The sequence below is a fragment of the Chamaea fasciata genome, unplaced genomic scaffold, assembly GCF_029207755.1.
Source record: "Chamaea fasciata isolate MVZ Bird 193981 ecotype frontalis unplaced genomic scaffold, bChaFas1.0.hap1 SCAF_14, whole genome shotgun sequence".
NCBI classification, from domain to species: domain Eukaryota; kingdom Metazoa; phylum Chordata; class Aves; order Passeriformes; family Sylviidae; genus Chamaea; species Chamaea fasciata.
Genome location: NW_027094099.1, coordinates 3,127,625 through 3,141,270, shown reverse-complemented (window position 1 = coordinate 3,141,270; position 13,646 = coordinate 3,127,625). Strand labels below are relative to the sequence as shown.

Sequence of the window (13,646 nt, the reverse complement as noted above, 5' to 3'; positions counted from 1 at the left end):
GAGCAGCAGGAGTGCTTCACACTACACCTGAAATATGCTGGTGCCAAGACAGCTCAGCAGCTTTTACTCCCAGCCTCCCCCTCACCCCAGAGCCTTGTGTTTTGCAGCCTCATTGCTTGTCAGCAGCATTCCAGCACCACTCCCTTCCCGCCAAGGTCTGTTAAGCTCCAGAACTGACACTGGCAGATCCCTACATCTCAGCCACAAGACAAAGTGCCACCCAAAACCCATCCACACCCCTCACAAGGCATCACACAGGACACAGGCAGGAGGGCCTGGACCCAGTTTGGGGTTACAGGAGATGCCCTCAATCAGCATAACCAACTAGCGGGCAGCTTAGTTACCAAAACTGAGCTCTGACTGCTGTGACTTCAGGACAGCTCCAAGGTTGGCAGTGCCACTGAGCTACTGGGAGATGGATCTTGCCTACCTGGGGCAACCTGGGCTCTGCGTGAACCACAGGAGGCTGGGGTCACGCACTGGGATCTCACAGGGCCAGCACAGGGGGGTTCTGTGGCACTTCATCCAGTCACACTGAGAATTTGCCTGAAATCTCACTCCCATTCCCACCCTCGAGACTGTGCCCCTAAAGGCACTTTAGGGGCTTTGCAGCACCACATCCACGTCCCTAAACCAGAGCCTTGCCCAGAAAAGCCTGACTGCTATTCCAAGGACACTGACCAAGCAGTGACAACTGCGCACTACCAAGCTCTGACACTCTTACTGCCTGGCAACACCAGGAGATCATGGTCTCTCCAAATCTGTGACTTGCTGCAGCGTGAGCCTGGAAAGCTGATCTTCAGGCACAGGCTGTGGGTTTTTTCCAACATACCAGCCACCTCAGTGGTGTCTCTTGGCCCATGAGGCCTCCAGGGAGGCACACACATCATAACAAGCCGTGTTTCAGCTCTGGTGACAAGAGCCCAAGAGTGGGTTAAGACCCACAGCTGTCTCTGCCCAAGGAATAGAAAAGCAGCTACAGCAGCATCCAACAACCACTAACAGCACTGAACAAGGACAGAGAAACCTTCAGCAATGCCTAAAGGCATATTCAAAAGTTCAGGCTTCTCTGAAATGATCCAGGACCTTCCAATTCCCAGGCCCATCAGCTCTATCAGCCCTCCCAAAGGCTTGTCTTGCCTCCCCAGGGCCAGGAGATGAGGAGCACAGACTGCAGAAGAGGTTGGACAGCATCTGCTCTCCGAGCCTGGCACCTGGGCAGCCTTCCAACAGAAGGACAAGCCAAGGACATACCGCAGCCTCAGAGCATGGCAGGGACGGCCACCGATCCTGGTGGAATCATCACTTACCTATGGGATACTTGTGCTTGTCAGTGTCAATGCCAGCATAGACCACCCCTCCAAACAGGTCGTACATGACGGCTGCCAGGGCCTCTGCGTTCAGCATCCCGTGCAGGGCCCCCACAAACACTGTCTTGCTGGGGTCCAGCCGCTGCGAGGGGCTGCGCACAAAGTTGCTGTCGGCCAGCACCCATGGGATCACCTGCACCTGCAACCAGGAGAACCCCTGAACCTCAGAATTCACCCCGAGCTGCAAGCATCATTTTTTATTTGTTGCTGTTCAGGGTCCACACCTCCAGAGAACCCACAAAGGGGACAAAACCAACTCTGCTTCCAGCCGAACTGGAACCCAAGCCAGCAGTTCTTTGGGGTGGCAGGCAGAGGACAATCCACATCCCTCTACCTGTATTTATGGCCCACTCAGGTACCTCCCAGCATAGGAGTCTGATGTTGGAGGGGATCACTGGAATCATGACCCAGTACTAGCTCCATCAGGAGCTCCCATCTGCTCTGCAGCTGATGGAGGGCTCAGGAGAGAAGCTTCTGGCAGAACTAAATCAGCGAGCGTAGAAGCACTGCCAATCGCCAGACACCAGGAGAGTTGTCTAGAGCACAATTAGTTTGTGCCTATCTAGATTAAGAGCTGCATCTCCATCCTGTAACTCCCTGAACTCGGGCAGTTGCCCATGATCTGAGGTCCCCCCTTCCCGTAAGCCCATGCAGAGCTTCTGGTAGCCCCAGCACCTCCAAACCACATGTCAGCCAGCCAAGGCCACGCTGGGGAGCAGCCTGGGATCCAAAATATCTGCCTGCTGAACACCTGTCATTTTCTCTGCAAGCAGAGGACTGACAAAGCACCTGAGGGACCCCAGTCTGCCTCTGCAAGCAAAGGTGTGATGGAAGCAGCACAGAGCAGTCAAAACTCTGTTTGCATCCTCTGTCCAAGCTAACCAAAGCCTGAAGGCAGGGTCTGCCACCAACCCACCCAGGAGCTCCGGCCAGGTTGGTTTAACATAAGCTGTTATGAGAGACACAAACACTGAGCTGACCATCCCTACCACAGGCACAGGGCAGTCAAAGCCAGCCAGGAGCCAGCATGCCTTCAGCTGCTGTTCCAGCCCTGCTTTCCTTTCCTCCAGGCATCTCCCTCCACATCCCCTGCTGCCCTGTCAGGGTGCTCTCTCAGCTCTGCTCACCTCTTTGCAGCGCATCCTGCGGCTGGACATCTTGAAGTAATACTCACTGAGCCCATCAGGGCTCAGCAGGTCCTGGGAGCACGCCTGGAGCAGCGCACGCACCGACTTCTCCGACTCAAACACCAGGTACACGTAGCCTTTGGAAGGGAAGGGAAGGAAGCAGTTGTTAAGAGCTGTGGTGGAGGAGGAACAGACCATCCCAGTTTGCAGACATCATCAAAATCACTCTTGGGTGCCATCTGAAGTATCTGTGTGGTAGCTCTTGCTGTTCCCAGCAGACTCGTATGTATAAGCCAAGCTGGGAAGAGCCCAAGCACAGCACGAGGGGCAGGATGCCCAGGTCCAGGGCCACATGGGCCACTTGGCATCATCCACAAAACCATACCTGCACATGCCAGGTGGGCACTACCAGCCTGGCCACAACAAGATCTGCGGAAAAGTAGACCCTGCTTTGAATTTAGGATGGCCAGGCTCAAATACAGACCAGGGTTTTAAAGCCCCTTCCACGGATGCCACTGCTCTCTATCTCACGTTGCTCCAGTGACTGAACAAGGCCATCAGGCACTACAGAGCCTCCAAACCAGCCACTTCCTACCCTATAACTAATTCCTGCTTACACATTATGTCAGCCCAGCTGCACATGCTGGCAGCAGGATCGGCAGCTGCTCCGGAGCCACAGCCCTACACGGGGCTCCAGAAACACCTCCAGAGAGGGTTCCCCCAGTCCACAGTTCTGTCCAACCGTGCTATGGATAGGTGAGGATGCTGGGTTTGGGGTGCCAGTGCTCTGCAGCCCAGGTGCAGACCCAAGTGAGGGCAGGACATTACCCCAGGTGCTCTGTACCATCCAGTCACCAGCATGCAGCTGTACCATCCCAGCATCCGTGCTGTAACATAGCATGGGAAAAAAGTAACCCTACCGTGTTCGCTATTACCTTTAGGCATATTACCTTTGGGAGGACAGCGTGGGTGTTTGCCATCCTTACCGGGCCACTCCACACTCAGGGAGCCAAAAACACGGAAAGTGTTGATCAGCCCAGCTACAGACAAAAGGGGAGAGGTCAGTGCTCCCCCCACAAAAAGCTCCATCCTGCACCCTTCCCAATGTCAACACCCAAGGCCTTGGTGTGGGGCCTCACTTTCCAGGGGCTGTTCACCTTCTGTAATGTCCCATGGAACTCCTCCCAGGAACACTTTGCAAGAGTAGATGGGGTTCTTGTAGTTTCGGGGAGGCAGCTGCCCACTCCAGGTGCAGGTTGCTTCATTCACAGCTTGGAGAAGACACCAGTAATATTCAGAACAGGATCATTTCCCTCCCACTCTCCCACAAGTCTCCCCATATTCCCCAACTACAGGCTGAGCAGAGCTGCAGAGCCACAGGCAGCTGCCCAGACCCACCTGTTCTCTCAGCAGGTTGAGCCAGAGTCAGGCCTGGGCTTGGAGCAAACTCCATGTGTCTGCACAGAGGCCATCTGCCCTCCCCCAAGAGTGGGACCATCCCCTGGACCCCCCCTCCCAACTCACCTGCTGCCTGCCGATGAAGTCGGGCTTCTCTTTCAATACTGAAGGGGTCTTCTGGAGAGTCCAGAAGATCCCAGGAAGGCCACGCAGATGCTCCAGGCCATCTTTTTGATGCACTGGCTGGGGAGGAAGTTACTGCAGCCAGGGCAGCTTGATCTTGATCCAGCTGGGATCCCACTCCCATCTTCAAGGGGTCTCTCGACACCCCACTGAGAGGCAAGAAGGGCAGAGGAGGGGATATGCGAAGGCTTGACTGCAAGAGAAAGCCCACAATGAAATCCAGCTCTGAGTAAGAGCACATAATGCCAGGGGTGAGGCATCACACTGGGGCCCTGCCCTTGCCCATGGCAGAAGAGTGAGCTCTCAGAAATCTCCTGAGACCCCCTGAGGCCTGGCAGAGGCAAGAAAGCAGCAACCCCAACACATCCCAGCATCCTGGGCAAGGCCTGGGCTATTCTCCACTGAGCCCCTGCCCACGATCAGCAGCAGGGATCATTAAGCAGAAGCACTTCACAGACCAGCAGAAGCCCACAGCTACCCCTGGCTGTATGGCCTCAAGAACAGTGTCACCCCCGGAGAGCACCAGCCACCCCAGAAGGAGCCTCAGGCTCTGCTGTGTCTGCAGTGGGCAGGACTTGTTGGAAGTGTCCATGGGCTCTGCAGGCACCAGCTGGATCTCATCCTCACAGCCCAGCTCCAGGGCTGCCTGACCAGGGAGTGGGCACCATGGACCACAGCCCCTGCCAGGGCAGGAGGAGAGAAAGCTTGGATTAATGGAACAGCAGGGAGGCAAGATGCTGCACAGCTCAGTGCCAGCTGCGCTGCGAATCTGTCCCTGTGCTGCCACGGCAGCCGCCCACGCCAGGGCTGTGCTGGGAGTCCTGCCCTTCACAAACAAGGACAGCACAGAGCCCTGTGCCCTGCACCACTTGCCACCATCACTGCCTGGGTGCTGCAGTCACTTAGCACTTCCTGATTCTCCAGGGTGGATCACAGCAGAATCAATCCCACATCCAGTCAGCTCTGTCCTTCACACCTACCCCAACACAGGGGTCAGGGCCATGGCAACACCACAGCAGAGCCTGAAGCAGCTCCTGGCTTTATCCTCCTGTGCCAAGGCCAGGCCATGCAGCAGCATTCCCGAGCTGGCTGGAGCCAGGCTGTCCCGTTGGCACCCAGAGCTGCCACTTGCACCCACCACAGACCCATCAGAGCACACTGGGGCAGTCAGACAGACTCACTTGCTCCCGGCCCTTTCAAATTTAGCTGTGCTTTAGGAAACAGGAGCAGGCTAGACCCAGATTACTCTAGAGTACACCAGTCTGAGATGGAGAAGTGCAGTCAGCAAACGCAAAGAGCAATGAAAGGCAAGGACAGTAGCCCCTGAGAAGTCCAGGCTGGATCAGCCTCCTCCCTGCTGGGATCCGGGCACAGACACCACCCTGCCACACACCAGCTCAAGCACTCAAGATCCCTCTGGGAGCTACTGTAACCCGGTAGGGCTGCAAGCACAGGCCCCAAAGGCCAAAATATTAGCTTAGAAGAAAAAAATATGAGGATACTGCTGGTTTGCACTGAAGGACTACATAAGCAGCCTTTCTCCCAAACCCTGGGCTGTGCCAGCGTGTGCACAACAGCTCCTCCCAGCATTCCCTCCCGTTCCTGAGCAGGCAGGGCTCTGGCTGGCAGCTCCACTCAGCCATTCTGCGCTCCCCAAAAACACAGCAAAACCCCAGGACCCAAACTTACAATCAAGTCTGAGAGATGGTCAGAACCAGAGCTGAACCCACTGGTGTCCGAGTCCGAGGGGCTGCTGGAGCGGGAATCCAGGAGGGAGCGGGAGTTCCTCAGCGACGGTGTGGAAAACTTTTCTGGCAGGTCTGAACCAATGGGGTCTAAAGGCAGAAAACCCAGCGGGGGCTTCCCCAGGACATTCCCAAGAGGGTTATTCAGCATGCTGAGAACTGCAACAGAGAGGGACAGAGTCTGTCAGGGCTGCAGCACAGCACAGCTCCTTCCTCCAGGCTCCTGTGGCCCAGGAGGCCACCAGGCTCCTGCCAGCCCACAAATGTCATGTCTGGGAGGTGGCACCTCTGGTGTTTGCCATCAGCTAGGCCATGGTGCTGCACAGAACCCAGAGCAGCCTTGTGTGGCTGACAAACATGAAGGTGGGTTATGAGAGACTGTCCAGGAGAACACACTGCATCGGGCAGAAGTTCAGAGATCCTGCATTCCAGACTATAGACTTCAGAAGTGCTCTGGGACAGTGTCCTCTGCCCAGTCCATACCATTCCCTGCCATTTGTCCTGGAGCAAGCCAGGGTTGAGGGGGGCAGCTCCCCAGGGATGGGGGCACACACCAGTGGCAGGCACACTGGGCCCACCAGCAGGAATTTTCAGGCTCGGAGGTGAGACACTGCTCTCATCCCTGCCAGGAGCTGGCTGTGGGCAGCCAGGAAGGTGCCAGCCTGGGCTGCTGACAGAGAGGCTTTGCTGTCCCTGGTGTGTGTGTTCACAGCAAGTCTGTCTGATCAGGCCCCTGCCCCGGAGCCTGCAGACGAGGATGTGTCAGACTGCTTCCCTCACACTGCAGGTTTTCCTCCCACTGAGGAGAATCCAGAAAATGCCTGCCTACAAAGAGAGCTGCTTCTGAGCAGAGGACCAGGCCATCCAAAGGTCATGAAGTCACATCCTGGTCAGTGACTGGGGGCAGCTGCCATCCACAAGAAGAGGGAATGTAGGGCAGGGACCCCCCAGGGCACACACCAGCCAGTCTATTCAAAAAGAGCAAGTCTCAGCAAGCTGAATATGTACCCAAACCAAGTGAAAAGAGCAAAGCATTCAAAAATGGTTTTAATTATTCACAGGCTGCAAAACAAGGCAGCTTGCCCTGAAGCTTTCTGTTTTCAGCAAAGCAGATTTGGGATCCACTCGAGATCCTCCAAGCCCCACCTGATCTCAGCAAGCTGAACCCCAAGGTTTTAACCCAGACTTTCAGCAGCTCCTATGCAGATGAGGATTAATAATCCAAACCAGGAGAGTGACAACACCATCATGCTGGTGCACTATGGTTAGACAGCAGGACCCTGTGGTGTCAGCGCCAGGGAGAGCTGCTGAGCACGACTGAGGCGAGATGCTGGGATGTACCAATCCCAAGCTGCATTATCCAATGGCACACCTGCCATGAAGCTGGCATCTCCAGCCCCACACGTGGGGAAAAAAACCTCACCACCCCAACAGTGACATCACACAGGTACAGGTGGATCCTTTACTTGAAGCATCTCCCTCAATTCAAGGCAGAGCCCTCAGCAACAGCCACAACATCTTCTCACATTTGCAGAGCCTTATCCCTGTGAGATTCCCCTATTTCGGCTACATCATGGGACTAGGAACTCACCTCTGACCACGCTGAGAAAGGGAACTCCTGCCCTTCTTTCTCCTGGACAGGCAGCACCTGTGTTCACATCCAGCCCTGCAGCCACAGGAAAATACTGGCCAGCCCAGCAGTCCTTACCTGGGCAGACCCCAGGCAGCTGCAGCCCCAGGACCAAGGGAATGTGACACAGCCAGGGAGGAGATGCTCCCTCCTAGTCACAGCTCTGAGCAGGGCACAGCATCTCCCAGCCCCAGCAAGCCGCACTCGCTGCTCTGCCGACTTCTCTGAAGCCACGTGATATGTTTAAAAATACAGCCGGCGTATTGTTCTGGGGAGACAGCTGAATCTGTCCGACAGGCTCCAAAATCTGATTAGTCACTAAACAGCACAAGAGGCAAAGCAAAGCAGCTGATCCCACAGCCCAAGCCTTGCTGCCAACAAATGCTCCCGCACTGACACCCTCCTCCTTCCCCAGGCAGTGAGGACCGTGGGTTTGGAACGCCGGCAGCCTTGTGCTGACCCGAGCTGCACAGCATTCCAGAGACCTGGGGCAGCTAATGCCAGGGAGACTGCTACCTGATAATGCTGCCTTGCCCCGAATCTCCTGGTTAACAGAGATGTGGAACCAGAAATCCATTTAGGATGCAGCAGTAAGGGTTTGGGGCTCATTGTGAGCTCCCAGTGGCATTATAGGGTCCAGCAGCTCTGCCCCATATCTCTCCCGTGATTTCTCAGCTCTCACAGCAGCTACAAAACCAGTAAGGCCAGTATAAGCACAATGAAGTGGCAGGATTACTGCCTTTTAAAAGGATCTACTGTCTGGGTATTTACCAAGACACAAAATCCTGCCAGCTTCAACTGTCCCAATCCTAACCTCATGTCCTGAAGTGCTGACATCCTGCTGTTAACACGGATGGATTTCATCCAGTCCAGCAGCTTTGACAGCTCTGCACTGGCAACACTTGGTTACACACTCTGCAGGACAAACTGAGCTCACGGGAGACCCCACATCACCCCAGTGGGCCTGACTCAGGTTCACCTGGTACCCACAGCCACTCACAGGGACATTGGGAGGAAAAGCCATGAGCCAAACTCAGCATTTCCTCTTTTATCCTTGCTCAGTGACCAGGCTGTACGCCCTGATGCCAGGCTGTGCAGGTAGCCTAGGAAACACCTGCATGAGACACACAAATCTTATTCCTCAGCACCACCCTCTAACTCCCTTCTCCAACCCACCAAACCCCTCCTGAGGAATGGGGCACAAGAGCCCCACACGGGCTGCCCACCTAAAAAAAGCCTTCAAGGCACTGGGGCCACACTTGCTCCTGGGGAGTTGGCCTTGTCTCCCTTTTGAAGCAGACAGCTCATTTAAGTGAAAAATCATTCCCAACACATATGCAAGATGCATCAGCAATTCCTGGAGTCAAGAGCATCCCTGAAAGACCTAAAGTGAAAAAGCAAATATCATGGAACTACTCAGGGTAAGAAAGGAACACGAGTGCAAAGAAGTATTTTTCACACCTAGAGGGAAAATTTTAACTCGGGGTCAACATGACTCCCATTCACCACTCACACACCAAGAGCTTCTGGAACTTTTCCTGCCTCTCCTCAATGTAGCAAGGAAGGCACATGGCAATACTCCTCTGCAGGGGACAGCAGAAAAGGAGCTTTTAATAGAATCTGGGCATTGACTTTAGACTCAGTGCTGCAGCTCTAATGCCTGATGCAGAGCCAGCACAGTCCACTCCATCTCAAGGCATGCTAGTCCAGCACTGGCAGCTTTGAACTCTGTGGAACAGCCATGGCACCACCAGCTCATGGCCTGTGTGGCCTCTTCCTTAGCCGAGCTTTCCCTAGTAACTGCTGTTTGGATACACCATTATTCCCACATCATCCCAGGGCCCCAAAGAAGCCCGGGGAGCACGATCAAGACCCTCAGACTCATTATACCTGAGCCAGACACTTGAAAGAAACAAGCAGTTACACTGAGCCCACCGTGGTGGTTTCAACTCTTGAGGTCAACTCTACCTGTAGACCCCAAATTAGCCTTTAAATCCCGTTACCAACCACTGAACTACCACACTGAATGTGAGTTCACCCTATCTCAAGCAGATCACTCCACCAGCAGAAGCTGCAATTCAGAGCACACTTTGGGAAGGTGTCCCACCAGCAAGATGTCCAATCCAAGCACTAAGAACAGCTTCTACTACTCCACCCACCAGTTAAGACATGCAATTTAAGATTTCCAGCACCGGCCCAGGACCTTAAAGCACACAGTTCTTCCCTGAACACTGTAATTTACAGCCATTTGATACGCAGACCTCCCTGGTAGCTTTGCCCATGACAATTCTGTAAGAGATGAATGTAAAGATGAGCTCCAGTGATTGCTGGCAGCTCAGGGAAAGAAGGGTTCTGGGAAAATAACCACTATGCTGATGACAAATGACAGTTTATTGCCTTGGATAACACCTTAAGAGCAACAGGATCATTTAGGTGGAAAAAAACCCTCCAAACTAGAGTTCAACCTTTGACCAATCACCACCTTGCCAACCAGACCAGACCACCAAGTGCCACATCCAGATGTATCACATGGAGCATCCACCAAGTTTACACCTGATGGACAGAGCTGATCAGAACCCCAGCCACTTCCACACTGCCCTTTGAACAAAATGCTTCAGCTCAGCTCTGGGGGACACCACCCAGCCAACAGCACGAGATCACTGCTGACACTCTTTACTACATGGTACATCAGTTTAGTCAAATTATCCAGGAAGTGAGTCTTGCCCAGAGCAAAAATCTCTCTTATCCAGAAGCTGCCCAGGTCCTTCCACTCAAGTTTTCTCCACACTCAGAACATTAGTGGGAGCTTCCCCCTGGCTGAGAACCTCATTTACCACACAGCCACACCCCTCAGAGACACGTGGAGAGTGGGCCAAGGAACTCCTGTTACAGGAGCAGTGTGCCAGGTTCAGTCCTTGAGCTGCCAGCTGTGTCTGGCACCCACAGACTCTGTGCAGGCAGCTTGACACTGTGCTGGCTGCAGCCCCAGGGCCAGGGGAGCATACACACTTTTGGAATTTATGCTCTGGAGATGTGTCCCAACCTTTGGAAACTCACTGCAGGGCTGGAAAAAGCTTACTTTGAAGAGCCCAGGACTTGTCTGAGCAGGCCTTCAGAGGGTCACCTCTGCAGGCTGGCACCCCCAGCAAGGTTGGGCAGAGGGACACCGCCATCTCCAGAAGTTTATCTGCTCAGAGATCACTCAGCACAAGAAGGATAGTGAGCTGTTAAGACCTCCCCCTGCATTCACCAACTACTACATAAGCCAGAAGTCCACCCTTCTGCCTGGATCTCCCCACGGAGATCAACAGGAATGCTCTTAACCAGGAGAAATAAAGAGAAGAGACAGATTTCAGTGACACCTGCCATGCCCAGAGGCTGCAGCACCATATACACATCTGGGGCAGGGCAGCAGAGGAGAGAAGCAGTGTGACTGAGGCCCTGGAGACTGAATACAGTGCACTTTCTTTTGTCATGCATCAAATAAGCTTGTAAAGTTTTAAAAAAAAGCTAATGTCCTAAACAATAGCCTGCTACAATTCCAGAAAAACAGCTTGTCTGCAGTTTTTACCACCCAGCCAAGCTCTGTCCTGGTGGGATGGGAGCAAGCTGAATGTTTTAGTCAGCCAAAAAGCAGCACCTCCTACAGACACTGAGAAACTCCATGGCAAGAGGAACATTTGCATGTCTGAAAAGCAAATGGGCACCTCAACCACCTCCTACAGCTGTAGCTCAGCAGTGACACAGCCAGACAAGCTGCCAGGGTGAGCTTACTCTCCTCGCACACAAGCACCAAGTAGCTCCAAGCTCATGGCAGGCAAGGGCTGACCAACATTCCAGTCTACTCCTAAATTTTAGCACTTCTCACCTGCAGCTGGTGGACCTGGAGCTGCCTGCAAGGAATCCATACAGCCACAGCACAGGAACATTGACTGAAATGTGGCCAGCAGCAGCTGCGGGGGCAGATGTGGGGCTGGAGCACACAGGACAAGGACAGGCTTTGCTCGGCACAGGGAAGGCAGACACTGGATTCTCCGTTTACCAAACTCTTACAGGGGCACAAAAAAGCCCAAAGAAAAGCTGCAGCAAGAACAGTGGCAAAAAAATTTCTTCCTCTTAAGTGGAGCAGCCACGGGACAAGGCCCAGAGGTGGAGGGAACTGAGTCCTTAGAGCCCTGGAGCTCACCTAAGCAGCACATTAGATACGTCCAGATGATCTGCCCAGCTAAAATCCTCTGAATTTCACTGAATTCCCATTACTTCACTGAAAAAACAGTCAGTGCTGTTATTAGAGGAGCCATGCAAAGTCCAAGGCACACAGTCCTCTACAAGAAGCCCAAATAAACTTGAGCTAACTACCATCTCTATAGAAAAGCAGCTCCCAGAACTGCAGATGTAATCAAACCAGCAGCAACCACCATCTAAGTAAGATGTATAGCACAGCCCATTTTTTTTTTCTGAACTACAAAAGAGGAACCTCTGCCCTCAGATTCTTCATTTGGGGCAAAGAAAAACTGAAGGTATTCGGGCAGCTATTTCTGGTTTGCTAAGAAGGGGACAGGGGAATAAAAAAAGGCAGCATGATCCCACAGCTGAACCACTGAATTAGAGTCAGGACACCTGAGGTCTATTCTTGGTTCTGACACCAACATGGTAAGCCACTTGCCCTGAAAAACAGAAACAGCAGCATAACTGGGAACAAGCAGAAGATTATTGCATTAACATCAGAGCACCGGTCCTGCACTGACACTGAGAGCAGGACCCAGCTGACAACCAGACTCACAGCTTCCTGAGGCAGAGAATTTACTCCTGTGTGGTTCTAGGAAGGGAAAACAGCTGCCCAAGGTAAATATAAAAACCAGAAAAGACAGCTAAAATGCAATTCAGGATTACAAGTGCCCAGGTAATTGCATTCACTAAGCAGACTGCCACAATCACAGCTGTCTTTAAAAAGATCAGAACACTGAAATACAGCAGGTTTTAACATGTGTCAGTCCCAGAGAGATTTAAAAGCCAACATATTCAGGTCAAATTCTGCACAACAAGCTTCAGCTTCGCAAGCCTCAAGAACAAACACTTCTATATTTAAGTACCAAACTCCTCTCAATTATCTGCCGCAACATCTAGGGTGCAAACTGTGCTCTGTGTGTTACCTGACATGATAACAAGGGTGAGTGACTCATCCTCAGCTGCATCACAGTTTGTGGGTGTCAAGGCCAGGATACCACCTTAAGAAGGGGGACTCTCTGGAAGGGGGCAGAGTGTTGGCCAGATCCCTCTCCAGGGAAGGAAAAACAACTGAAAAAAAGACAGACTTTAGTCCCAAACTCAATTTTCTTTGGCACACGAGCCTCACTGAGGCCTTCAGCTGGCATAAAGCCACTGCTGGACTGGCACTCCCACACCCCACTGGTGATGCCTGCAGGTTCCCAGTTACCTTCCAGGGGTCTGTACCCCTTAGCATCACAGCTTGGGAGTTTGCCTCACCTTCCCCTGCACACTCCTGGGGAGAAAACCAGGCAGAGGGGGGCAAGGAGGGAGCCAGCAAGTCCCTGTGAGCACCTTGAATGTGTGGCACCAGCTGCCGTGCCCGAGAGCAGCCTCTGCACTGGCAGCAGCACAGACAGCACCTGTGATTCAGCTCTTTTGCCATTGCCTAAGGGACCAGGCATAGGGGGAGTGAGCTTGGAGATACGGGTGGAAGGCGCAACCCTGGCTGGAGATGCCTTGCCCAGGGCATCAGCCCTACAGCAGCACCACTCAGCCTCTGTGCAGTGACAGCTCAAGGACCACAGCATCCTTCGGAAGGGGATCATATCCAAACCTCAGGGGAGGTACCGACTTGAAAGGGTGTTTTCGTGGGAACACCAAGGCAGAATTAGTTTCTGGAGCCCCCCGGGCTATATTATTTCTCCTACCCTCCAGCAGCTTTCCTACCTTGCTCTGAGCAAGAGCTGAACTGGATAACCTCAAGAGGTCCCTTCCCACAGGCGTTACCCTTGGCAGGAGTTACTCCTTCTTGGCATGAGTTATCCCAGCCTGCCAAGGGTCCACAAGCCTCTGCTAGAGGCACACTGGGAAAGCAGGTCCAAAAGCTGTTCCCTACCCAGCTCCATGTGGAAGCACTTGTGCCAGCACGTGCTGTGGAGTTTGCAGTAAAGGCACTGAGTCAAGAACACATTCAAGGCCTGTT

The 13,646-nt window shown here is 53.4% G+C and overlaps 1 protein-coding gene across 3 annotated transcripts in view; it reads right to left on the bottom strand.

Moving 5' to 3' along the window:
- CPEB1 (cytoplasmic polyadenylation element binding protein 1) overlaps positions 1-13,646 on the bottom strand; it is a 38,351-nt gene that overhangs the window by 2,754 nt on the left and 21,951 nt on the right. For 2 of the 3 annotated variants that reach the window (XM_066196486.1, XM_066196488.1), the window contains 6 exons: positions 5,768-5,982; positions 4,022-4,271; positions 3,655-3,768; positions 3,433-3,537; positions 2,498-2,634; positions 1,311-1,509 (listed from right to left, as the gene is read on the bottom strand). In XM_066196486.1, the coding sequence (XP_066052583.1) occupies positions 1,311-1,509; positions 2,498-2,634; positions 3,433-3,537; positions 3,655-3,768; positions 4,022-4,271; positions 5,768-5,982 (1,020 nt within the window). The remainder of the gene's footprint in view (positions 1-1,310; positions 1,510-2,497; positions 2,635-3,432; positions 3,538-3,654; positions 3,769-4,021; positions 4,272-5,767; positions 5,983-13,646) is intronic. The other variant, XM_066196487.1, reaches the window with a different exon arrangement.